The following is a 27,198-nucleotide window of genomic DNA, read 5'->3' as shown; positions in this document are numbered from 1 at the left end:
GGCCTTTGAGCTGTGTTTAGCTGCTGAACTCACTGTACCACAGTTGGAGGATGACACTCTTCAACCAATCAGCGGCAGCTTCTTGTGGAGTCTGACTGAGCGGTATGTCTATTTTTATTTGTATAATTCTATTATATTTTTAGTGATGAAACTTATTTTAATATAGTTTTTGTGTAATTGTGTTAAAGGACAACTCCAGTGAAAAATGACCCTAGGGGTAATTAACACATGGTTACCGACTAGATCGTTCTCTGGGATGCGTTTTCATGAAAATCGAATGTAAAGAGTTTTATCTCTAAAAACAGATGAGCTTATAACGCTAGTCTATGGGGCACAGAATAAGTCAAATTAAATCTCTAGTTAATTCCACTAAAAGGCTCAAAATAGCCTCACACTAACACGGGAGCATAATGAGGGTCCCTACATGCAAACCGAAGCACTGAGAACTGTGTAATTGTACTGAAGGGTCAAGGGTCAAGCCAAACATCACTTGTCTCTTCATCAGACACATATCCTTCAAGAATGATATTAAATATTAAATATTTAATCAATATTAAAATAAGAATGAATGATAATCAAGTTATAACAGTGTCCTACATTTGATTGTACTGCACTTTACTTTACGTCCCTATTGTTACTGCGTAACAACCTGTAATAAACCTTGCACATTATACTTCTTTATATATACATATTATATATTTTATGTTAACCACTTATTTTTAAGTCTACAGTTTATCTCACTTATCATCCACATATTTTTTATATTTTTATTTTTATCTTATTTCCTATTTTTATCTTTTACTTGATTTATTTATAATTCTACTTATGTTAATACTTTTTATTCTAACTTTATTCTATTTCTATTTAATTTCTTGTAACTGTTATTTGCACTGTCCATGGAGCGGACCTGTTTACATTTCACTGCCAGTTGTATATTGTGTATATAACTGTGTATGTGACAAATAAAACTCTTGAATCTTGAATCTTGATAAATCAGTTCTCTATATTCAAGGAGTGATTTTGAATATTGTAGTGTTTTAGTTGCCCTGTGCTTTTGAATCCAGCTCTGATGTCTGTGTCAAGATGTGCTGACAGGCAAATGTCCTTGGTGTTTGAAGTGAGAAGAGCTCAGCATGTGTTAACTGTATGTCTTCCTAAAGCGACCCCCGGGGTCATCTATGTTACAGCTATGTGACTCTTTTGGGGACTCAAAATGTAACAGAAATGTACCTCTCTGATATACTTTTCTTTCTTTATAGAATAGAATAAAGTCACTTCTGTACTAAATGTAGTATCAGCATGTTTTGGAGAAGTGCTTTGTTGATAGTTAGTTAAGATGTTCCGACCTTGATGGAAACTGGTATTCTCTGGAGTATTGTGTGTGTGCGTTGTATGATTTGTGCAGATCCAGTATTGGATATGGGCCTTCCTGCAGGCGATGCCAGACCTTTAGATGCTTTTCTGTGACCTCCGAGGTCACTGGAGACTAATCTGGGCCTGGGCGACATCAAGTCTACGCATTTTTAGAGATATATGCTCCTATCTGTCTACGTGTGGAAAGTTGCTTACGTTGCATGTTGTTAGAACCAATCAGAATCATTCCACATGGCAGTAATGACGTGTCTAGACCTTGAAAACAGTATAACTGTTCAGAAAATTGTATGTACGTTAGACGGAGGCGGGGAGACTGTTAGAGGGAGCGCGGCCTACGAACTCCTCTTGAGCTGGCTTCTGCTGATGAAACTGCAAACTATTCTTCAGTAAAATTTTCTTTAAGTAATCTGACTCCTGGTCTTCATTTTTCACTACTGGTCCTGGGTCCTAAGCTGTTACCCCAACAGTACGAACAGTTTAATAAGAAGATACTTTATAAAGACAGAACATTACGTGTATAGAGACAGGAGCCATCTTGGAAAACAGTCTCGACGAGTCGAGCCACGATTGAATAATCCGCCGTCTCTCTAGTGTGTATCCTTTGGAAGCGCTAGACTCTGTTGCGTTCAGTTTAAAAAAATATATTTTTATTAATTTATTTTCTCTGTTGCGTTCAGTGCTTTCTTCCGGAAACAACGGAGCATATGAGATTCCAAGTCACAGTTCATCACTTAGCACAGCGTTCGTGGCTCGACTTGTCTACCGCCTAGCAACCACCCGAGTACCCTAGCAACTGCCTAGCAACCACCTGAGCACCCTAGCAACCGTCTAGCAACCACCCGAGCACCCTAGCAACCGTCTAGCAACCACCCGAATACCCTAGCAACGGCCTAACAACCACCTGAGCACCCTAGCAACCACCCTTCAACAGACTTCTCTCCAGTGTGAACTCTTATGTGGGCGTTAAGATCTCCTTTACGTCTGAAACTCTTTCCACACTGTTGGCAGGTGAAAGGCTTCTCTCCAGTGTGAACTCTCATGTGGGCGTTAAGATCTCCTTTATGTCTGACACTCCTTCCACACTGTTGGCAGGTGAAAGGCTTCTCTCCAGTGTGAATTCTCATGTGGACTTCAAGGCTTACTTTATGTCTGAAACTCTTTCCACACTGTTGGCAGGTGAAAGGCTTCTCTCCTGTGTGAATTCTCATGTGCCTGTCTAGGATTTCTTTACTTCTGAAACGCGTTCCACACTGTTGGCAGGTGAAAGGCTTCTCTCCAGTGTGAATTCTCAGGTGGACTTTAAGGTTTGCTTTTCGGTTGAAACTCTGTCCACACTGTTGGCAGATGTAAGGCTTCTCTCCTGTGTGAACTCTCATGTGGACTTTAAAGTTTCCTTTGTGTCTGAAACTCGTTCCACACTGTTGGCAGGGGAAATAACTTTTAGTTCCTGGCTTTTGAGCTTTTTTTTGTGAGGAAGTCTTTTTAGCCTGTGTCGAACTTTCTCTAGTCTTGAAATCATGATGTTCATCATAATGGTCTTTCTCTTCTTTCCTTTCATTAAGTTCATGACTGGCCTCTTTTAATGCCGTGAGATCTAGGGCAAAAACAGACACAAAACAATTTAGACATTTAAAGCATCAATAGTAGGGTACAGGGTAGTATGATATATAACCTTTCCTATCCTAGGGATCAGGGGTGGGCAGCTTTGGTTCTGGAGGGCCATGGTCTTGTTGATTTATTGTACAGTCACACTTTTGATCTATTCATCCAAAAACTTTGTGACCTTCCACTTTATAGAGTAAGCTCCATTTGTGACTGGATTCCGTGATTAAAAAAAATATTTTATCAAAAATCTATATTACCCATATATAACATTTCCTGCCACTGATGAGATTTTCTATCATTTATGACACAATGCTTTCCCGCCATTGACGGGAGTTTCCGGCAGTCTATGTTTTCACTGGCGTCATAGGGGACGCTATTCTGTACATCTTCTGAATCAGTACAGAATCTCCGAATCGAAACACAACAAAGAAAAGCAGAAACAAGCGATAGAAGCTTTGATCAAGTACAGCTTTTTAACGTTACTGAATGAAATGTTGAACCCATCAAGAGATATTAGAAATATGAAAGGTATAAGAAGTATAAAATGCAAGTTTTCACCAACATCCACCATGGATTTAATATAATAGCGCAAACTGTATTGTGGCGGAAATAGTCAAATGTTTTTTACATTATTCATTTCAAGGTTCATAGATTGAAATTCAAGCACTTTCAAGCACTTTCAAGTGCTTCACACTTTTTTAACAATTTAAACCAGAAATCAGTCCGCAGGAAGCTAGATATTTAACTTTATAAAGGTGTTAAATATGGATATTTTTCTTACACGTTTCACTTCAGAATGCATTTATGGATTAGACAGGACATTTTTTAAAGGGGTGATGAATTGAGAAATCAACTTTCCCTTAAGCTTTTGATATATAAAATGTCATGGTAATATAATAGAGAGAAAGCATCGAACATCAGGGAAAACAGCTAGTGTGTGAGTTCTGTTTACATTTTCCTCATTTGATCTGTAGTTCAGCTGTTCTTTAGAACGCTGTCTGTTTGTTGTAGTCTGGTTTGTTATTGTTTGACCTCGTGCGAACTAACGCGTTTCACTGGGCGTGGCCATAAGCCAGCGTGCTATATAGAGCGTTCATTGTTTACTTTGAGTCAGAGAGAAGCATCGAACATCAGGGAAAACAGCTAGTGTGTGAGTTATGTTTACATTTTCCTCATTTGATCTGTAGTTCAGCTGTTCTTTAGAACGCTGTCTGTTTGCTGTAGTTGGCTGTTTGTTGTAGTCTGGTTTGTTATTGTTTGACCTCGTGCGAACTAACGCGTTTCACTGGGAGTAGCCAGCTGTATTCAATAACGACATTTAATGCGAGTATAAATTGAGTAGTACTCCGTGGCAGCGGAAGCGGCAGCCCTCGTGTGAAGCCCTCCTCGTGTGAAGACCAAAGAGTGTAAAGACCATTCGACTCTACTCTGCGCGACTCCACTCGAGCAAGGACACCGACAAGGCACTTGAGTATAGCTATATATATATACTTAGTCCACTTTTGTGTTTTTGCTTGTTTTCATCTGCTAATTTCTCTGACCCGTATTCACAATGTGCTTCCAAATCTCTACTATTATCACACACACCCGTAAATCACGCTCTGTACATTCTAGACACCGTAATCCTACTAATCTGCGTAGTGTACCCATTTCCTCTGCTACATTAATGTCCATTCCAATTGGTCTCTGGAATTGCCAGTCTGCTGTAAACAAAGCAGACTTTATTTCATCTATTTCCACTCATTCACATCTCAGTCTCATGGCTCTAACTGAAACCTGGATCAAACCAGAAGACACTGCCACTCCTGCGGCCCTCTCAAATAATTTCTCTTTTTCACACACCTCTCGCCAGATTGGGAGGGGCGGAGGTACTGGTCTGCTCATCTCAAAGGATTGGAAATTTGAGCCCATCCCTTCTCTATCTGGCAACTGCTCATTTGAATCACACTCAATCACTGTCACTCACCCTGCTAAAATCCATGTTGTAGTTATTTATCGTCCTCCAGGTCAACTGGGTAACTTCCTGGAGGAATTGGATATGTTACTCTCTCACTTCCCTGAGGATGGCACTCCTCTGGTACTGCTCGGTGACTTCAACATCCACCTTGATAAACCCCAGGCTGCAGACTTCACCACTCTTCTGACCTCATTTGATCTTAAGCGAGTATCTACTACAGCTACTCATAAATCAGGTAACCATCTTGATCTTATCTACACACGCTACTGCTCCACAGACGTCACTTTAGTTACTCCTTTACACACCTCAGATCACTTTCTCATCACTCTTAACCTCCTACTAACTCCTAACACAACACACACTCCTCCGCTGATTACCTTTCGGGGTAATCTACGCTCACTCTCTCCCTCCCGTCTATCCACTATGGTTTCCTCCTCACTCCCTCCACCTGCTCAGTTCTCAGCACTGGACACTAACAGTGCTACTGACACTCTTTGCTCCACTCTAACATCTTGCTTAGACAACTTCTGTCCCGTTTCATCCAGGCCAGCCCGCACCACTCCCTCTGCCCCCTGGCTGTCTGATGTTCTCCGCGAACATCGCTCTGGGCTCCGGGCGGCAGAGAGGAAGTGGCGCAAAACTAAAAACACTACTGACCTGACCCTGTATCAGTCTCTTCTCGCTTCTTTCTCTAGTAACGTCTCCACTGCTAAAACTACATACTATCACAACAAAATACACAACTGCTCTGACTCTCGTGCACTCTTCAGAACGTTCTCTTCGCTCCTCTGCCCCCCCCCCCCCTCCTCCTTCATCAACTCTTACAGCTGATGACTTTGCATCATTTTTCACACAAAAAACCTCCTCCATCAGCAGCCAATTCTCCGCACCACAAACCGACACGCACATCTCAACAACCATAACATTTACACTCCCCTCTTTTTCTCTGCTCTCTGAAGCAGATGTCTCCAAACTCATCCTTTCCAACCACCCCACTACCTGTCCGCTTGACCCTATCCCCACTCACCTCCTTCAGGCCATTCCTTCTTCTGTTACTCCTGCACTCACTCACATTGTCAACACCTCTCTTCACACCGGGACCTTCCCCACAGCATTTAAGCAGGCTCGGGTAACCCCACTGCTTAAGAAACACTCTATGAACCCAGCACTTTTAGAAAACTACAGACCGGTATCCCTTCTGCCTTTCATTGCAAAGACACTCGAGCGTGTTGTTTTTAACCAGCTCTCTACGTTTCTTGAACAGAACAACCTCCTGGATATCAACCAATCAGGCTTCAAAAGCGGCCACTCAACTGAGACTGCCCTGCTCTCGGTTACGGAGGCACTGAGGCAGGCAAGAGCGGCTTCCAGATCCACAGTACTTATCTTACTGGATTTGTCTGCTGCTTTTGACACAGTTAACCACCAGATCCTCCTGTCAACTCTCATGAAGATGGGCATCTCGGGAACTGCTCTCCAGTGGCTCAAGTCTTACCTCTCAGGTAGGTCCTTCAGGGTGTCATGGAGAGGTGAAGTGTCTAAGTCACATCATCTAGCCACTGGAGTTCCACAGGGCTCAGTGCTTGGACCACTTCTCTTCTCCATCTACATGTCATCACTGGGATCGGTCATTCAGAAACATGGCTTTTCCTATCACTGCTATGCAGACGACACTCAACTCTACTTCTCATTTCAACCAGATGATCCCACGGTTGGTGTTCGTATTGCTGCCTGCCTAACAGACATTTCTGCCTGGATGAAGGAGCATCACCTGCAACTCAACCTTGCAAAGACTGAACTGCTTGTGGTCTCAGCCAACCCAGCACTTCATCACAATCTCTCCATTCAGCTAGGATCATCAACCATAACTCCGTCCAGGACAGCCAGGAATCTTGGAGTTGTGATCGATGATCAGCTAAAATTCACTGACCACATTACTGCAACAACCCGGTCCTGCAGATTTGCATTATACAACATTAGGAAGATTAGAGCCTTCCTATCTGAGCAGACCACACAACTCTTGGTCCAAGCTCTTGTTCTCTCCAGACTGGACTACTGTAATGCTCTTCTAGCAGGCCTTCCGGCATGCACTATCAAACCCTTGCAACTGATCCAGAATGCAGCGGCGAGGGTGATCTTTAACGAGCCGAAGAGAGCGCACGTCACGCCTCTCTTCATCAGACTCCACTGGCTACCAATAGCCGCTCGCATCAAATTCAAGGCACTGGTACTCGCCTTCAAAGCAACCACTGGCTCTGCACCAATTTACCTTAACTCGCTTGTTCAGACATACACACCCTCCAGGAGTTTGCGTTCTACCAGTGAACGACGCCTTGTGGTGCCATACCAGAGAGGCATGAAATCACTGTCACGGACCTTTTCCTGGACTGCCCCCACCTGGTGGAATGACCTGCCTATCTCAATTCGAGCAGCCGAGTCTGTAGCCATTTTCAAAAAACATCTAAAGACGCATCTCTTCCAGCAGCACCTGACCAATCAAGAATAGCACTTAACATTCTATTCATTTTTCTGTCTGTCTAATTTATTTAAATAAAAAATTTTTTTTTAAAAAAATTAAAAAAAATCCTGTGTGTTCTGTGTTAGATTAACTGAGACTTGTTACAGCACTTGCATACTGTAGCCTCTGACTGTTGTAGTTGCTTCTATTAACTGAGACTTGTTACAGCACTTGCATACTGTAGCCTCTGACTGTTGTAGTTGCTTCTATTGCTCTCATTTGTAAGTCGCTTTGGATAAAAGCGTCTGCTAAATGACTAAATGTAAAATGTAAATGTAAATAATAATATTCTGTAAGTTTCAGAGCTGAAAACTTCCTTGTTCATTTCAATGTGGATTCGTTTGTAAAAAAGACAGGTCGATACTGGATTTGCAGACAGACAGATTAAAAACAATGCTATGCCATTTGGATCCAACAGGAATGATGCAACACACCAATGTGAGTAAAACAGGGTTTTTTTATGTGTGATAGTGTTGCATTGTTACAGATCGTTTGATATCTACTGATTATGTGTCTAACTAAACATAACTTACCACACTGTCACAGGCTGGAGTATCCTTTGTATTTGAGGTGTTGTTGGTTCATTGTCCTGTGTTTTGAGATCAGACTAGAACATGTACAGGCCAGGGCTTGCAAAACCCGACGTCCAAAATGTATCCCCGGCCTGCCCGATGGGCTATCTTAAATAGTGAAATAACATTCCTTTCTTGATGTGCATTATTCAGTGTCTTGACTTGATAATTAAATAAAAAATACAATAGCTGAAGCTTTGAACATGCTGATTTGTCTGCTGTGAAGTTTTGCTGATGCACGTGTGCACTTGTGTGTGTGTGTGTGTGTGTGTGTGTGTGTGTGTGTGTGTATGTGTGTGTGTGTGTGTGTTAGTGATACGGTTATATCCACTGATCGGGTGGGCCAATAAAAATAGCATTCCAATAAATTGCGGGTGGATGAGAAGTAAAAAAAATTGAGTTTTTTTGGATAAAGACATTTTGTGAACCCTGTGGACGAATCTTTTTCTCACACGCTTTCAAAACAATTCCCACATGTACTGATGGGGGAGCTGAAGCTTATTATAATATGCAAAACTGTAATCCAATCATAGCTGTGGGCGTTTACTTCAAGGTTTTCAATGCGGCACGCCCATAAAAAGCAAGCGTTTCAGGAGCTAGGCTCAACTAAAATAACAGGGTATAAAATAGCATATTACTTATTCATTATGATGTTTTTGAATGTAAAAACTATCCGAACATCATAAGTTGACTTCAGGCAACAGTATAATTTTATTTTTTAAAAGCCAGTTCGTGACCCCTTTAATATAAATATGATTGTATTTGTCTGAAAAAAGATCATATGTCATATTCACCTAGGATGGCTTGAGGGTGATTTATGGATGAACTATCCCTTTAATGCATGATGAGGAGGATAGTCTGAGTGGCCAAAGACTCTCCAAGGATCACACATGGAGAGTCGCAGAGATTAGTTGAGTCTCATATCAAATACCCACAGATAATTAAAAAAAATTAAAATCACCTGACAGCCTCAGCTTAGGTGTAACGATTCACTCGTTTTCTCAATGCATCGATCTTGAAACATGTATTTTTGAATCGTTGATTTTGGTCAATAATCGAGTTAAAATGCTTAGAATCGAATGAATCGCAATTCAATATTTTAAAATAAACAGACTATACTACATGCATGAATTAATGGAGACGTTGCACTGTCATCATTGCACGCCCTCACAGCTCTCCTTCACAGACACACTGAACTCTTTACCACCTTTCACTGGATTGCGCTCGCGCTCCGTCCGTAGCTCTCAACTTATGTTCATTATCTGTAGTCATTTGTTGTCTCCATCTGCTTGTTTGATTGTAATAATAAGCAGGCTGACTGTAACGTTGTTTTTCTATTGATTGTACTATTGTACTACTTTGTGAAGCAACCTTGGGTTCTTGAAGGCGCTATAAAAAAACATTAATATTATTATTAATAAACTAAATGACAGCATGCTGAAGACTGGTGTGCAAACGGTAGCTCAGGTAAGTCAAAAAACACATGAGGAGAAGTGTTAGGATAATATGACGGACATGCCCATTCGGACAGGATTAGATTTCCCAGAGGACCGCTGAATTTGCCGAAAAACAGTATGTAATTTACCCTGGAGGTTGTGTGAGAAAAAAAGACTTGGCAGATTTGGACAGGATTAAAATCGCAAAGTACAAATTTCTCTAACGTCCCCCTGGAAAACTAGTCCTGTCTGAATATGTTTACATTGAGTGTGTTTACATGCACGTTCTTAAGCCTGGAATTCCCTCCCTCTATCTCTATGCGACACTGCTAAAAACATACATTACAGTATATTTCCAACCATCCTCTGCCTAGGTTTTTTCTTTCTTTCTTTCTCCTCCCCCCTCTTCCCTGTGTATTTGTATGTCTATGTTCTACATTGATACTATGTATACGTATGTATTTTCTTGTACAGCGACCTTGAGCTTGGGAAAGGCGCTATATAAATAAAACGTATTATTATTATTAAGCCGATTATGCTTAATAAGCCGATAACGAACATGGTCATGTAAATGCGGTAATCCGTTTTCTTTTATCGGAGTACGGTCATAAGCGGCTTAAACATAAACCGGTTGACAGGTAGTTTTTGACTGTAAACGCATTAACCTGTGCCTTTCTGTGGGCTTATTGAAGTGCGCATGTGGGATACGTGACAGGAACGCATCCTTAGAGCATATTTAAACGCATCCAGAAAGAAGGAAATATGTCACAAACACAGACTCTTTGGCCTAGTCCACACGTACACAGGTATTTTCATAAACCGAGTATTTCCCTCCGTTAAAAATAAATAAATAAATAAATTGTGTCCACATAAAAACGCATTACACGCTAGGAAGCGCTGTCAAGAGCATGCCAAACCAACAAGTGGCAATAAAACCCTAACCATAATGCCATGTTGGCCAATCAGAAGCCTGGAAATAAGGTTATTGCCGGTTCCGGTTCTGACGCAACAAGCCAAAATCTCCGGTTTCACTGTCCACATGACACCGGTGCAACCGGAGTTTCTAAAAATCTTCACCCTGGCCGGAGTTTTCAAAAAAGTTCGGTTTCAGTCTCTGGATACTGCATTTAAGCGTGGACGAATGGCCAAACCGCATAGAAAAAGATGCGGTTTTGAAAATTGGACAGGGCCTTTAAGACCCAGAACATTTGCAAAAATGTGTTCTCATCTCATGCAGCAGAAGTAGAAGAGGTTTAGTTAAAACGCTGCATCTGTAACTGCACGAGAGAATAATATGAGTCCTAAATTTCCACATGTTGCAAGCTTTATTTAACTTTATTACAACTGACATAACATTAGGAATACTTGGGAGTCAGATACGGAAATTATTATTTTTCACGTCACTTCAAGGAAATAACTAGGGCTGTAATCAACCAAAGAAAATCTTGGTCGACTGATGTCCTGAAATTTTCGACTAAAATGACTAAAATGGAAAAAAAAAGTTAAATGAATTAGCTGCGCACTGTGCGCAGTACTTGGTAGTAGAGCCCTGCGCGGGACTGTTTTCTTCATCCCGCTCCCGCCCGCACCCGCCGAATTTCTGACCATTACCGCCCGCTCCCGCAACGTATGTGTTACACTCCCGCCCGCTCCCGCAATATGTATGTCCACTCCCGCCCGCACCCGCAAAACTCTGAGAATTTATTCCCGCACAATAATAGAGATGCATTGATTTTGTGTCTTCTCCCGTCCCGCAGGAAAAAAAAAAACACGTATTTGTATTGATATTATTAAAGAGATTCATGGGGTTGTTTGTTTCGTTTCCCTGGCCTGCATGTAAAAAAAAAAAAAAAAGACAAATACATTCAAATATAATTTCGGTTTTATCAAAAACTTTGCACATAAAAATAGACTGCTTTGCAAAACAGAAAACAGAAAAACAGATTGAGAAACAACAAACAGATCCCAATTCGTCGGTCAGTCCAGAGAAAACATGCTTCAACAGAACGTAATGTGAACACAAAATAGCAAACGGACATTTAGAAACAATCCATTTCCACTCACTAAACTTCTATGTATTGTTTGTCAAAAACACCAAACAGTCAACTTGACCTGCAGGGAGTGCTGAGCGTTTTTGGTGAGGTATGATCAAGTAGCTATGTATTTGCCAGCTGCGCAATATGTGGATAGCCTACATATAACGTTATACATACCGCATGATTTTGCCTACCAAAACAATTGAGAAACTTCTCCAAATGTCAGACTTTCCTTGCTTAGCTTTTGTGCTGTAAATACCTCGTTTGAGGTTCTTACATCATCTATTGACATCTCCATCATGTCGTTAGGCAACCTCCCTATCCCGCCGATTCCCGCTGTGTTTTTTTTAGCCGCCCATTCCCGCCCGCAGCAAAATTCACACCGCCCGCTCCCGCGAGATTTGTGTTGGGTCCCGCGGGACCCGGCGGGACTCAATCCCAATGCAGCCCTCTACTTGGTAGCCTTGTTGTCTGCCTAAATGAATTATAAATAAACATAAAAAATTAGTAGGCTATTTGCAGTATATTAAATCGTTTTTGAGCTGATTATTTTGCTCTGAAATGAGTCCGACACACGAGTCTGTCGGCTCTGACAGCGCTGCATCACGTGCACCTGCGAAATCTCATAGTACTATATTTTCGGAAATCATAGGCTATGTTGTCAACTAGATATCATCACAAGAACTTTTGAGGAATATGCAACATAATTTAGACAATTGTTTTTGTCATATGTAGCCTATTATAATAACTGACAGTATCATTTCAGCCGCTCTGTGCAGCTCAAACATAGGAGCTCAGCTGAGCTCAGCTTCGCGGCTGACACAAATAGACTATTAACTTAAAGCTTTTACTCTTAAACACAAAAGGCACGTCCACTTTAATAAAAAATTAATATCTATTAAACAAGCTAGATCAAGAGCAGAAAAAACGCTGTCACAATTAAATAAACAATATACAGAAAACTAGCCTTCTTCAATCTGTCCCTCTTCTCCAGTGGGTTGGGCTAATCCAAAAGAACTGAAAACAATGGGGGTGTTCTGAAGACAGACTGTTACCTGTGAAACGGGTGCTCTGAAAACACCCCCATTAGCAATTAGTGCTTTCCACCTGATGAAATGAACGCGGCAAAACTGATGAAATGAACGCGGCAAAACTGACAGTACAGATCCACTTCGCTTCCCCTCATGTGTATGTTGATGGGTGTTCCTCAAGTTTACCGCTATGGGCGTGCGATTGAGCCAACAGGGAATGAAAAGCAAAGGACCAGCGAGAGACATCTCTTCGCCAGTTGGTTGGGCTAATCCAAAAGAAGTGAAAACAATGGGGGTGTTCTGAAGACAGACTGTTACCTGTGAAACAGCGATGCTCTTAAAACACCCCCATTAGCAATTAGTGCTTTCCACCTGATGAAATGAACGCGGCAAAACTGATGAAATGAACGCGGCAAAAAATCAACCAATCAGAATTTTGGTCGAGCCAGAACGTATCGACTAATAATCGACTGGGAGATTACAGCCCTAGAAATAACCCGATTTATTAATTAAGTCATGTAAACGCGGTTTACTTGCGTTGGCAGTCTACTAGTGTGCATGTAAACGTGCTCAATGTTTTGTGTAAAGATGCACATCATTAATGTTTTTTTTTTCCCTAAGACACGTTTATAAAAGCTTAGATGTCCTAATTGAACTAAGGCCTAATCCTGGCTTAATCTAAGACCGGTCTGTGAAACTAGGCCGTAATATTATTAGTAACTGCACTAATCAATGCAACACAATAATCATTTTATGATTAAATGGCCTTTATGATAAAAAATAAATAAAATCAAAATCCCCCCTCGCCCCTCAGCGCTAGTTAGTGGCACCGGTGCTACTGCTCTCAAATGTTAGTCTGGAGCCCTGAATTATGACCAAGCGGCAACCTCCCGCAGTTTCTCTTGAAGCCAATACGGAAGTGCCTGAAACTGCAATTCATCTACTGGCCGCTAGGGACAGGCTCCAGAAGGGAGCAGAATCTCATTGAGCCACATGTTAAAATGGCCAACTTTACAGCAGAATAAAGCATGTTTCCAGCCTGGCACAAATTGTGGTTTTGGTCTATACGGCTAATTTTGCCCTTCATGACGACTGTGAGGGGGGTGCATTTTTTTTATACATTATACACTATTACATTATATAAAGCATTAAAGTTCTGCATAATTAAGGGCGTGGCCACTTCGAGTGACAGGTGGATAGCCATTTATCTGCTGTCTGTTAGTCATCACGTTACTTAAGCTCCGCCCACGTCCCGCCTTTTTGCCCATTTTTTGTTATCCGGGAGTGACGCGGGATGACGCGCTGTCAAGATGGCAACGGCCAGCTCGTCCATACTTTGCGCTTCATAACAGCTCATCAGAATCCTATGGGTGACGTCACGGACACTACGTCCATATTTTTTTTACAGTCTATGATTATGACTTATTTATTGCTTGATTTAAAGGGTAACTAAACCCCAGCTCAGAGCTTAACTTTTTTGAAAATGCAGGAAAAGTGGACAGAGCCCGGTGGAGACAGAGGGGATGAACCGAGGGCGGGGCTGAGCGGAGGGCGTGCACCTGAGACACGCAGTGACGGATTGATTGACAGCTGTCAGACTCGCGAGTCGCAAAGATGGAGAATGACTGGAGTGACGCCAGTAGCTTTGCAACAGAGCGGTCATTCTCCTACCTTCACCTGAAGTGGAGGAGGGTGAATTGTCAGTAGACACAGACCCAGAGCCTTACCAAACTGCGTTAACTCCCGATGCCGACGATGCTAGCGAAGCAGCAGCGCAAGAGAACTGATATCTGATATCACTAAATAGATCAGATATTTGATATACATTCAGTGTATTTTCATTCAAATGAACTGAATCAATAAGCAGCGCAGGACCAATAAGTTCAGACCTAATAGCCTATTATAAACAGATTTCCTCAAATAAGTTAGACTATATATGCCAGCACGTTACGGTATTGTTGTCCGTTACTGCGGCAATCACTTGCGTGTCAGGGTTTGAAAGCGCGTCTCATGTATGAAAATTATCTGTACACATGACGGGCGGCAATAATATCGCAAGAAAAGCCTGACGTGTACTGACAACTGCATTATTTAACCGCATTTTCTTCAAAACAATGTTAAAGCAAGTGTCAAGTCAGTTTCATTCATAATGTTTCTACTTCATGTAATATGACAGTTCATACTGGAGTGAAGCCGTTCTCATCGTGTGATTGGGGGAAACATTTCTGAGGGTGTGGTGAGCTCGTGACGGGGGCGCGGATAGTGAGCCGTTGGAGGTACCATCAACCCACAACGTCCAATAGGAAAATTCAACTGCAGTAGCCACCGTTCAACCTTAAGAGGGCAGCACTTTGGCGGTTTTACACCATAATTTATAGAATTAAAACACTTTATACCCAAATGTCAAAACATTTACTCGAATCAATGAACAGCATTCTCCTTATTCACTGCGCCTCCATCTTGAAAACCAAAATGAGGTTGGGGGTACACTCTAAACCGGAAGATCAATGACAGAGCGCAGCAGCGGGCGTCTGTCATCATGGCTGTACGTGTGTGGACATCAAACCTTTCTTCTCTTCCCAAATTTACAATGGATTATGGTGAAAAATGGGCAAATAACGACTGCAAGATTCCCCAGGCTGTTTTGCTGAAAGGTTACGGCAATTGGATCGAGGGATATGTGCACGACGTGGAAGGTAAAGAACGATCACAGCTTTTTTCCCTGAAATCAACATAGTTAACGTTACTTTTAAAGTTAGCTTGTTAACTAGCTAATACAACAGGACGCGACAACATTACAAGACTGACTGTTATTTTGAGTGTTAACAATAAATTATTTTACAGACAGTCAAGAGGAGTGAGACAGTCAGTGTGAGAGCTAAGTCTTTTCGCTCAATGCGAAAAAACGAGCCACCTTACAACATTCAGCTATCAAGACTGTGGATAAACTGCTCAGTTTGCGGAGTGGTGCCACTGCTAGAACAAATACGCTTGCTAAATGTTCAAATTTTCATTTTGATCGTTCATATCAACAGTTCATCTTTCCCTGCTAGACTAAAAATAACATGTTGCAGTTGATGTGATCTTTAGCTAACAGTTTATTGGAAACATTAGTCAAAACAGCTTGTTTTCAAAACAGCCAGCCTTGTGTCATTACAAAGCAAGGCAGGGTGCTACTGTTGGTTATTAAAATGAATAAATATTAAGTATACGTTCATTTGTTTACAGGCATGGGTTGCTCAGTTCACATAGCGATGTTACGTAGGGTTGGGGAAGGTACTCTTCAGGTCTCACAGGTAACACAGATGCTAAAAAATAATCAGTAATGTCGTCCACTGGGATGCGCAAACCCAGTAACATCATTTCTTTACTTTGAAACTTTTATGCATCTCTGCCTCAAAAATATCTTATTTTAATAAACAGCTTGTCAAATTACTGTTATTCCCCAACCCTGGGTTTTAGTATGTTGGAGGAAAAATTTAATCACAGAAGATTTAATCTTCCAGACCTGTTTTCTGTATTGTGTTTTAAATGAGTCAGATCAATGAGGCCCCACCTGTGGGAGCCCAAACATTGCCCCTTTTATCTTTTATGGCTCTTGGAATTGGAGTTCCTGACTAGCATCTATGCGTTTGAATAGTTATGCTGATTAGGAGTAGGTGATACTCTGTCTGTTGTTACAGATGAAGGACCATTGTGTTTCTTGCTTTTAATTGCTCAAGGCGAAACCTTCAGCGGGTTTCGCCAGATGTATGGGAAATTACTGAGGGGGTTATTTAGACATTGGGGCTATAAGAAGCTTGCGGCTTCTTTGTGTCTCCAGTTCACACTCAAGGTAGCCTCGAGCGGCTGCGTTTGACCGTGGCTCTTCCTTGCAAGGAAAATAAATCTTTATAAAGACAATTGGATTATGGTTTGTCTCTTATTAGTGATGTCGACGAATTAATTTTTGCCATTACAAGTACAATCAGTGTCAAATATATTATGCCCTGCAAGCTGTATTAACCCTCTGGTGCTCTTCGTTTAGGGGTTGCATTGGTTATCTTCCCGGTCATAAGTGACCAGACGCCTAAAAATTAAACTTCCTCCACCCCAGTAAAACCAATGCAATTTATTTTTCTTCAGTAATATTTTTTCTTTTTAATTTCGTATTTTGAGATGATTTGATGGTATTTTTTAATATTTATGCAATAATTATGGTCTATTTTTGCCATTGAAAATTATACAAAAAAATAAAAATAATTATTGCAGTATTTCAGGATAAAATAGAGACTAGGGCTGTTTCCGAAATCGCCCCCTATACCCTCATTCACTATTCCCTACATTAGTCCACTGATATAGTCCACTTCGAAAACGAGTGAGTGATTTCGGACACTAAGTCGCCGGAAAGGCTGCCGTTTTTGCAGTTTGTACTTGCTGTTTGGCAGCTCCAGTAATAATGAAAAGATTTATCCTGAACTCTGCTACGGAAACTAGCATGTAACCTTAATCAAACAATATAATAATCATCTTAAAAAGGATCATTTATACCTGTGTGCATGATATTGGGCTGGACCAGTGCGGTTCGGAAGATGGATGGATGATTGATTCAGCTGTGGGCACTATTTGAGGGAACAGCCATTTAGTGGTGTCCGAAACCATAGTGGACGTTATTAAGTGCACTCATACAAACCCACAATGCACCACAATAACGAGTTTGCAACCGATGTATGCTCGACGGCTAGAGAATACCCATAATGCACTATGAGAGTCGCGCCGTGCATTGAATGAATTCCCGCGTTTCGCCAGGAGATGGCATCGACTCACACACTTTTTAAGACCAATGATATTGGGCCCACTCACTTATCGTCTCTAATTGAGCACGTCTGTTTACATACCCTGATAAACACTGAGTAAACGCGTTAGTAGCTTTATTTTCACTTTTCTAATATTTTCTTCATATTCATAGAAAATAAAATCCTTTCCGATCTGATATATGATGGAAAAAAGGATCAGTGCGAGTTTGGCAAAAGGCGGATTCGAACCTCTGATCGATTTGCGTCAAATCTTATCGTCAAGCCTCTTACCCCTACACTATTGCTGCTGATGAAGATTGTGTATTCCGTAGGTGTGTCTTCCTCAACCAGACGTTTAAACAAGCCGATATATTTAAATATATTTTTTGTAAATTGCATCTACTCCAGTAAAATGTTTCTGTTAAAGGACCCACCGACATTTTTTTTGCTTCTGACGCCCATAATATTAATAGTAGCCTACTATAAAGTATGAAATATATAGGCCTACTACAAATATTTTTTTTTTTTTTAATTAAATGCTTATTAGTTACTTTATTATTCCCTTTCCAAGTAAGTTCAGTGCCACACAAGTAAAGAGTTATAGGGTTAACTTTAAGCTTGTTGGCTCGTTTTTGGAGTAGGCTAATGGAGAATGAGGGTACATAGGGCGAATCGGACAGCGGTAAGTTCATTCATTCAGTGCGCGACTCTCAGTGCGTTGAGAGCACACCGTCTGGTTGAGTGAGAGAACGTTTCAAACGCATAAGGAGTTGTTTCTCGTTTGCTCTCGAAATGCTCTCGCGGGACTTTGCTGTCATACGCCGATCGGGCATCGAACAAGCATATTCTCCAGCGCGTACATCTAATGTACACTCGTTATTGCGGTGCATGGTGGGATTGAAAAAGTGCACTCAAAGACGTCCACTATTGTTTCGGACACCATTAAAAATGGATGTTCACTCAAATAGTGCCCTATTTAAGGGTATAGGGGGCGATTTCGAACACAGCCTAGGTCTTCAAAATATATATTTTTTGAAGGCAGATTAGCGCCCTCTTTTGGAATTATTTAAGAAATCATGCAACCATGGGTGTAATCACTAGAGGTCTCTATGGAGAATTCCCTAGTTCTCTTTTGAACACATTTAATGATTTTTTGTTGGATTTGAATATATATGTAAAAAAATCTCAAAGACTATTTATTATAAAGTTTTAGATATTTTTTTGTTGTTGTTAAAAATATAGATTTTTTTTTCTGTGAATTTGTGTTTTTGCAGATTTCTCATTCATTTCTTATGGTGTCATTTTTTACCGAAGAGCACAAGTGGGAGTATTTTTTAATGACCACTTAGCATGCTCGAATCATGACCCCAATGACCCCATGCTAGAAAAGTCACAAAGTTTCATATCATTCTGATAAAGCTGTGATTTTTAAAAATTCCAAATGTGGTTCATAGGCTCAGTTTTTCATAGGTGTGTGTGCGTGTATACGCGTGTGTGTGAGTGGATGTGTCAATATCTAACTGTTGATGTTTTAGAGTGTCACCCCTTTACTGCTGTGTACATTTTTCAGCATTGTGGCCGATGTGTAGGTTGTACACACAAATATTCTGTGAATTTGTGTGTTTTTGCAGATTTCCCATTCATTTCCTATGGGGGTCATTTTTGACCGAAGAGCACAAGTGGGATTATTTTTTTACGACCACTTAGCATGCTTGAATCATGCCCTCAATTTTTTTGTGTGTTAACATACCTAATGCTAGAAAAGTCACCAAGTTTCATATTTTTCAGATTAAGCTGTGATTTTAAAAAATTCTAAAAGTGGTTCATAGGCTCAGTTTTTCATAGGTGTGTGTGTGTGTGTGTGTGTGTGTGTGTGTGTGTGTGTGTGTGTGTGTGTGTGTGTGTGTGTGTGTGTGTGTGTGTGTGTGTGTGTGTGTGTGTGTGTGTGTGTGTGTGTGTGTGTGTGTATAAGTGTGCGTGTGTGTGTGACTGGATGTGTCAATATCAAACTGTTGATGTTTTAGAGGGTCACCCCTTTACTGCTGTGTACTTTTTTCAGCATTGTGGCCGATTTGTAGATTGTACACGCAAATATTCTGTGAATTTTTGTGGTTTTGCCAATTTCCCATTCATTTATGACCGAAGACAATGAATGCTACTTTTTTTTTTTTTCCACCAATTAACATGCTCAAATCATGACCCCAATTTGTTTGTGTGTTTACATACCTAATGCAAGAAAAGTCACCAAGTTTCATATCATTCCGATTTTTAACATTTCAAAACAGAAAATGTTCTGGTCAGAAATGACCGAAGAGCACCAGAGGGTTTCATGTCTGATGTCTAGAACGAACGTAGTAGGGCTGTAAACGATTAATTGCATCCAAAATAGGGATGGGGCCGATCCGATCCAGTATCGGTATCGGGACCGATACCAGCTTAATTCACGTATCGGATTTTCCCGATCCAACCTGCGGAGAAATCCGATACCCATGAGCCACGTCTGCACTTTCCAAAAGTGATTCCCGCCGGCTTGTCTGCTAGCTGGCTGCAAACTATGGAATGGATTTCCTGAACGGAGGCGCGGCTCAATGAGACACAGAGTTATGAGACACGCCCCACTCAGGAAATCCATTCCGCAGTTTGCAGCAGCAGGATAGCATTGAGCAGTGGCTAGCCAACATGTCAGCTGTGTGGAAATACTTCACACTGGAAACACCGCTGAGATAAACAATGTTTGCAAAACCGTAATTCAGAGAGGTGGAAGCTCCCTCGCGTCGTACAACACAACGAACGCAATCAAACGTTTAAAAAAGCAGACAAGACTAGGGTGACAGTTAAGAGATAATAATCAGGGCTTGATATTAACAATCGTCATCTGCGTGTATTTCGGCTGTGTAACACTCACACCAGCCACTTTGAACTTATTATGGTCTTCTCAAAAGCCATCTGTTATAATCACGTTGCGCATTATAACCAATCACACGTGTTTATATTGAGTTTATGAATATAATAAGAGGCGTTCAGATTAGCGTAGTTTTGTTCAGAGCGCGTGCGGCTCTCACTCTCGCTGAAATCTACACTCAAAGCAGAGATAAACGTGCGATGCACGCAGGAGATTCACTCATCATACAGTGATTGACAGTTTTTGTTATATTTCAGCACCGAAAATAGTTTCAAACAAAACACAGCAGAACCACAGCGCATCTGATATGACTGGCATTGGGTTGGCTTGACGTTCGCAAATCTAGGGACCGTCTCTAAAGTTACATACAACATTGGTAGGCTATACACGTTTCTAACTTAATGGTAGGGGTGGGCGATATCTCGATATTCAAAATATATCGAGATATTTTTTAAACACGATATGGATTTTGACCTATCGTATATATCGATATATTATTTATATTTAATTCTGATCCCGCCACTTTGCTTGTTTGCCTTCTCTGTGCTGTGCTCGCCCCCGCTCGCTCGCCCCCCGCCTCCTTGCTTTTGTTCCCCCTCCCCTCGCGTGTTGTCATGGCGGCGTCTGCAACCAGCTCGGAGGCTACAGAACTCATCTTAAAAACAACTGGCTCCATTATATGGAGATACCTCGGTTAAGGCGTCGGACGAACAGCAGACAGATGTCTACTGCCATGAATGCCGACAGTTGGTTCTCAAACACTTGATCCAAGATACAGTTTACCTAGGCGGCATTACTTTGCGAGACAAGAACTCCCGCGACTGTACACTACGGAGAGAGAGCGGCTTGCTTGCTGGAGAAGGTTACTTACTATGCCCTTGATATGAGTTGTTTTATTTTTGAATGAGAATTCATTATTTGCATGCGTTTTAAAGCCTTGTGCGTAGGGCACCATGCGCTTTCCCGAGCGCGCGCACTAAAAGCCTGTCAAACAAGTGATTACTGGACTAAATCTTACTGCGCTAATACTGTCAAATACACACAAGGTTAACATAAACACAGTCGGTTATGTCTAAAGTGAAAGTAAAATCGGCGTGTGTCTGTATATTAGATGCGTGAAAGTCTTAAATTGACAGCAGGGAAGCCGAGTGAACACGCTGCCGCTTGTCCTTAAAGGCACAGTTCATTCTAAAATGATGTCATTATTTACTCACTCTAATGTTGTTCCAAACCTGTATTAATTTCTTCTGTTGAACAGCTGATAGTAGCGATTGACATTCATATTATTATTTCCTACAATGGGGACCAGCAACTGTTTGGTTTCCAATATGCTTCAAAATATATGTTATGTCCAACAGAAGAAAGAACTTTATTCAGGTTTAAAACAACTTGAGCGCGAGTAATCAATGACAGAATTTTCATTTTTGAGTGAACTATTCCTTTAGTGGTTAATAAAATAACAAGACAAAGACAAAATCACTCACAGCTCTTGACTGAAAAACTAATACAGCTTTAATAAGAATCAATGTATATTTTATAGGGAAGTCTATGTAGTGTTTTATTTTTACATTTATTAATTCAATTTCATACTAATATGCTGCTGTACAGCTCTGAGCTGCCAGTGTAAATCTTTATAAATATATATTTATTTTATATTATACAGTACACTAGGAATGTGTACAAGGTTTTTTAAAAGTAAAGTTTTAAGTTTAAGTAAGGTTTTTCAAGTCTAGTAAGTATAAAGAAAGAGTATTGCAATAAAAAAAATTAGTATTTTTCCTCCTTAAGCTCTTGCTGTTCGGCTAAGAATAGAATAGCAAAAATCTGATGCGACTAGCCATCAGAACCGAACCGAACCGAAAACCGTGGTAAAAAAAAACGAGGTATGTATTGAACCGTGGACTAACTGTATTGTTGCATCCCTACTTTGTTCCTACATGAACTGCCTACCTCTTTGCACTTCAATAAAAAAAAAGACTTTGTGGTATTTGGCATATTTGTTTTTGCAGTAGTTTTTGGGGGTTATTTTTCCTGTAAAGATATCGAGATATATATCGTATATTGAGATATAGCAAAATATATCGAGATATATTTTTTGCTCCATATCGCCCAGCCCTACTTAATGGCATTTGAAGAGAATGACTTAGTCATAAAAATGACTGTAAAGTGTTCATCTAGGTGTTAGGTATGATGCACACCTTTTGGATTTTTGATATTTAATAAAATAAACTGTCAAATCATATGAAAATATATGCTTTATTTCACTAGAATACTGTATGGGCTCTTACACAAAATATGCTAGATTTAAATGTGTCATAGCTGATAGAACACTGATGAGAATATTGCTTGAGAATATATTTACAGATATAATATTAGAGATTTATGCATTATGCGTTGCCATTGACGACGGCCATTATAAGGAAGGAAATCCCACAGAATCTAGCTTAAAAAAGTGCTTAGAGCTGCTTGATTTATTTTTTGTTTGTTGATTTTCAAATATAAATTGATAACCGTGATAATTTGGGTCACTATTATGTTCATATCATACTTGCCTGTTGAGTAGAGTTTATGTCAGCATCATATAAAATCAACAATAATGATAATAATAATAATATTAAAGCAAACACAGCTCTGGTATCGGAATAGTATCGGTATCTGCCGATATCCAAATTCAGGTATCGGGATCGGATCGGAAGTGAAAAAATGTGGATCGGTGCATCCCTAATCCAAAATAAAAGTTTGTATTTACATAATAAATATGTGTGTACTGTGTATAATTGTTTTATGTATATAAATACACTGTTTATAGCTTTGTGGTTAACATGGTCTAGATTAGCAATGGTTATCATAAACAGGCACAGGTCAGGTCTTGTTTATATTCTGCTGTAAGACACGGCTAGCCACGGCAGGACGTTAGCGGACCAGGCTAGTCTAAAGAGTAAAAACTTGCTCAACGTTACCCCCGAATCAGCTCCTCAGTATTAATAAAGCCCCAGTATTACAGATCATTAACTAAAAAAAGTTGGTTTAGGGTTTAGTTACCCTTTATTTATGTGCAGGGATATTAAAATGTTTATAGCAAGTAGATATTGGGTTTAAAACACTAAATTATTGTTTTGTTTAGGCTACTTCAGGATTAAATCGTTGTATGATTATACTTCTGTATATTCTCTATTTCTGTAGAGCTGAAGATTTTAATAATGATCAAATGAGTGAGTTCAGCTTTGAGAATGAAACCAACCTGTTTGTTCCTCAGTTTCTTCATCTTTCCCTCTCAATGTTTCTTCAATCTTCACGTCTTCACTCTCCTCTTTTTCTGTTTGATCCTCAGTTTCTTCATCTTTCACTCTCAATGTTTCTTCAATCTTCACGTCTTCACTCTCCTCTTTTTCTGTTTGATCCTCAGTTTCTTCATCTTTCACTCTGAATGTTTCCTCAATCTTCATTTCTTGACTCTCCTCTTTAATGAACTCCATCTTTATAATAGTGTCACGTGGATCTCAGTCACTTCACCCAGAGTTTATCTTTGTGTTTGTCCTGTTTAAAATGATAAAAAAAATAAAAATAAAAAAACAGAAAGGAAAGGACAGCAAAATCAAATCTCAATTTCTGAGTGTCTCAATCAGTTCAGTAGTTCAGTAACTGGTAAGAGTCAGAGAGGGATTACAGACACATCATGGCATTTATGATCTACATTTGATATTTAATGAATTACATATTTTATTTTAAGGATTGCACTTTTATGAAAACATTAGCAGTTAGTGTGTTAAAGTTGTCATAACACATGTTAGTGTTTGTTCTCGTTCATTTACACCGTTTTATTCGAGTCACGATTCGAATCACTGAATCATTTCGCAAAGTTTTTGATTCAATTGACTCGGAGTTTCGAAAAGTTCAGTTTCTGCATCACTACTCGCCAGAGACTGAACTCGTGTTTATGATGAACTGATTCACGATAGAGGAAGAGAAATGAGATGCATCTCTTACCGGTGTGGATCCGATTTACTCCCACAAAACAGCCTTCATTAAAATTAGATAAAGCATTACAATGTTATATTCAATAGTGAATAAATTAGGAATCATTGAACGGTTTCTATCGATTTAAACAGATTAAATGCTTAAAACAAACCTTTCTTTAGGCGAATCTCAACAGATGGAGGAGCGCGGCGCAGCCTTATGACGTCACATCGCCCCACCAAAATAAAAGTCCCGTTCACACTCTGCTGTCATATAATAACTGAAGTACAGAGAAATGTCTGTCTACTATTTTTACCAGATAATCCCTATATTAAACTTAAAACAGTGACAAATGTGTTAAAAGCAAACATCTTAAAAAGAGTGTATGAGTTCATGAGTTCAAAAAGAGCAGCATGCAGAAACTGAATGTAGCATATAATGATGGAATGAGGCTGCTGCTTAAGGTGCCACGATGGAGTTGGAACAGTGCGAGTCAGATGTTTGTTAATGCTGGTGTACCCACCAGCTCTGCAGTGTTGCGGAATATCATGTACAGATGTATGTGTAGGCTAACTGCAAACAGTATAATTTTAACACTGACGAACCCAACACTAAGTTCAGTCAGATTTTTCTCCAGATTGTGGAACCACTGGCGTTTTAGTTTATATGCAAATTTGTGATATGCATTGTTTGTTTGTTTTTGTGTTTGTATTGGTATATTTCATGTTTGTGTTTTTTGGACCATGTGTGTCCTGAATAAAAGCTTTGATGATGATGATGATAAAGCAGAGTTCATACATGTGTCCGACTTGAAACACATGAGTCAGTGTATTTTGCCAATATTAAAAATACTAATTAAACACTATTACTAATTTAAAAAATACTAAACAAATACTAATTAAACACTAATGAGTGAACACAGACTCAATTCACACCTGCTCCAGTTTCTATTATATATATATATATATATATGGTCAATATCACTGTAGGGTGCCTTTTGGTGTCCTGAACATAAATAACTAATTTGCCATGATAACTTAACATACAAATGATTATGAAAGGGTGTGTTGTATTAGGGTACGTTTTTTATTCATAACAGAAGCATTACTTGGCTCTTTAGATACATTTTCAAGATCTTTTTTTAGTTTTGTATAAGAGGATGTATGTTATTTTGCTATGTCCCAGGCACTGCTCATTAAATATTGAATGAGAGTAAAATAGTCAAATCATAAAAAATAAATATTTTCCTATTAATATTTTGTTAAATAAGATATTACTCAAATTGATTGTATTGATCATTTTGTAATAAAAACTATTTTTTTAGCTTAACATGTCCATCCTGTCGGCATAATATATACTAGAAGTGATTAAAATACAATATTTTCAAAATATGTAAGTTTAAATATACCAATTTAGCTAGTCACAGTTTGCTGTAAGCTAATATGCTAATTGACATGTCCATCCTGTCGGCATAATATATACTAGAAGTGATTAAAATACAATATTTTCAAAATATGTAAGTTTAAATATACCTATTTAGCTAGTCACAGTTTGCTGTAAGCTAATATGCTAATTGAAGCTCAAAATGTCCACCCTGTCGGCCCCTTAGACTCAATAGGGTGGACATACACATGACAGGGTGGACTTGCCATTCATTTGTAGTTAATATTGTAATTTATAGAAATGTTATATTATATTTTATAGAAACATCTGCTGTAGATAATATTTTGTAATTTAAAAAAACATCATTGCTGTTATCAGGACATGCCTCTGAGCAGGCCCGTCGCAAGGGGGGTGCGAGGCCCTGTGCGAACGTGATGTGCGAGGCCCGGGTGTATATTAACTGGGGTCTACTGTTGCTATAGTGACGAACAATTTATTGTTTGTGTGGATATAAAAAAAAAAAAAAAATCGTATATTCAGTTTAAAGGTCCTGTTCTTCGTGATCCCATTTTTCAAACTTTAGTTAGTGTGTAATGTTGCTGTTAGAGCATAAATAATACCTGTAAAATTATAAAGCTCAAAGTTCAATGCCACGCGAGATATTTTATTTAACAGAAGTTCCCTTTCAAAGCCTACAGCGAACGGCTGGTTAGGACTACATCCTGGTATTTCCTGCTTTAATTACGTCAGTAGAGCAGTATGTCGACTAACCTCCGCCCACAAGAACGCGCGAAAAAGGGGGCGTGGTCTTGTTGCTCCCGCGTGGAGAATAGGAAGTGTTGCGTTCAGTTGCGTTCGTATAGTTTGTTTGTTGCCATGTCGTCGAGACGCTGTTATTTTCATCCCGGAGTCAAGTCACCTTTGTTTGGCTTTCCCAGGGACGCTGTACTTAGAGATCATTGAGCGCATGCATCCCCGTTATGGTGAGAGGCGTGACCTTTCCGGTAACGTGCGCTCTGCGTGCCCTAAGCTGCTGTCGAATCACAACACGGGAACCGCTGGCACAATCAGAACTCGTTACGTGTTTCTGAAGGAGGGACTTCATAGAACAGGGAAATCTTTCAAGCCGTTTTGAGGACAGTGAAAACAGCAGTATACAGATAAGTAAATTGTGTGAAAAATACTGTGTTTTTTTACACGCGAAACATGAACACATGTTATATTGCACACTGTAAACACAATCAAAGCTTCAAAAAAACACGAAAAACGGGACCTTTAACAACAGGTTCAAGAAGATAAACTGTGTAACTGAACTGGGCACATTTTGACGCTAAAATTATGTTCTAAATTATGAATGGGTCTCTCACTGAATCATCAGAATCGATTTCTCAGTCGGTAAAATAAACAGACAGTATTATTCAGAGGACCAGCGCTGTTTTTCAGTATTTCCTCTGTGAACATGCGCTAAATGGATCTCTGACAGTGATGCGCGGGTCAATGTATAAACAACCCGCACCGACCGACGTTTTCAACTAACCCGCCCGCAACTCGGACCGCAAAAAAGAAGAAGAAAATATTGTACCCGACCCGCATTTTTAAAAAGTAGTAGCCCTGACGTGGTGCAGCGGCGAGAGCAGGCAGTTCTTGAGGCG

General features: G+C 40.0%; 1 protein-coding gene across 1 annotated transcript; it reads right to left on the bottom strand.

The window, feature by feature from the left end:
- Nucleotides 1-874: 874 nt before the first annotated feature.
- LOC307126173 (uncharacterized protein) lies at nucleotides 875-23,743 on the bottom strand. The gene is made up of 2 exons (XM_079816579.1): nucleotides 23,448-23,743; nucleotides 875-2,968 (listed from the first exon to the last, which is right to left on the bottom strand). Exons 1-2 carry the CDS (start codon nucleotides 23,680-23,682, stop codon nucleotides 2,265-2,267), a joined length of 939 nt encoding a protein of 312 aa, XP_079672705.1. The 5' UTR covers nucleotides 23,683-23,743; the 3' UTR covers nucleotides 875-2,264.
- Nucleotides 23,744-27,198: the final 3,455 nt, after the last annotated feature.

The sequence above is a fragment of the Gobio gobio genome (assembly GCF_949357685.1).
Source record: "Gobio gobio genome assembly, chromosome: 5".
NCBI lineage: Eukaryota > Metazoa > Chordata > Actinopteri > Cypriniformes > Gobionidae > Gobio > Gobio gobio.
This window is presented reverse-complemented; position numbering and strand designations above follow the sequence as displayed.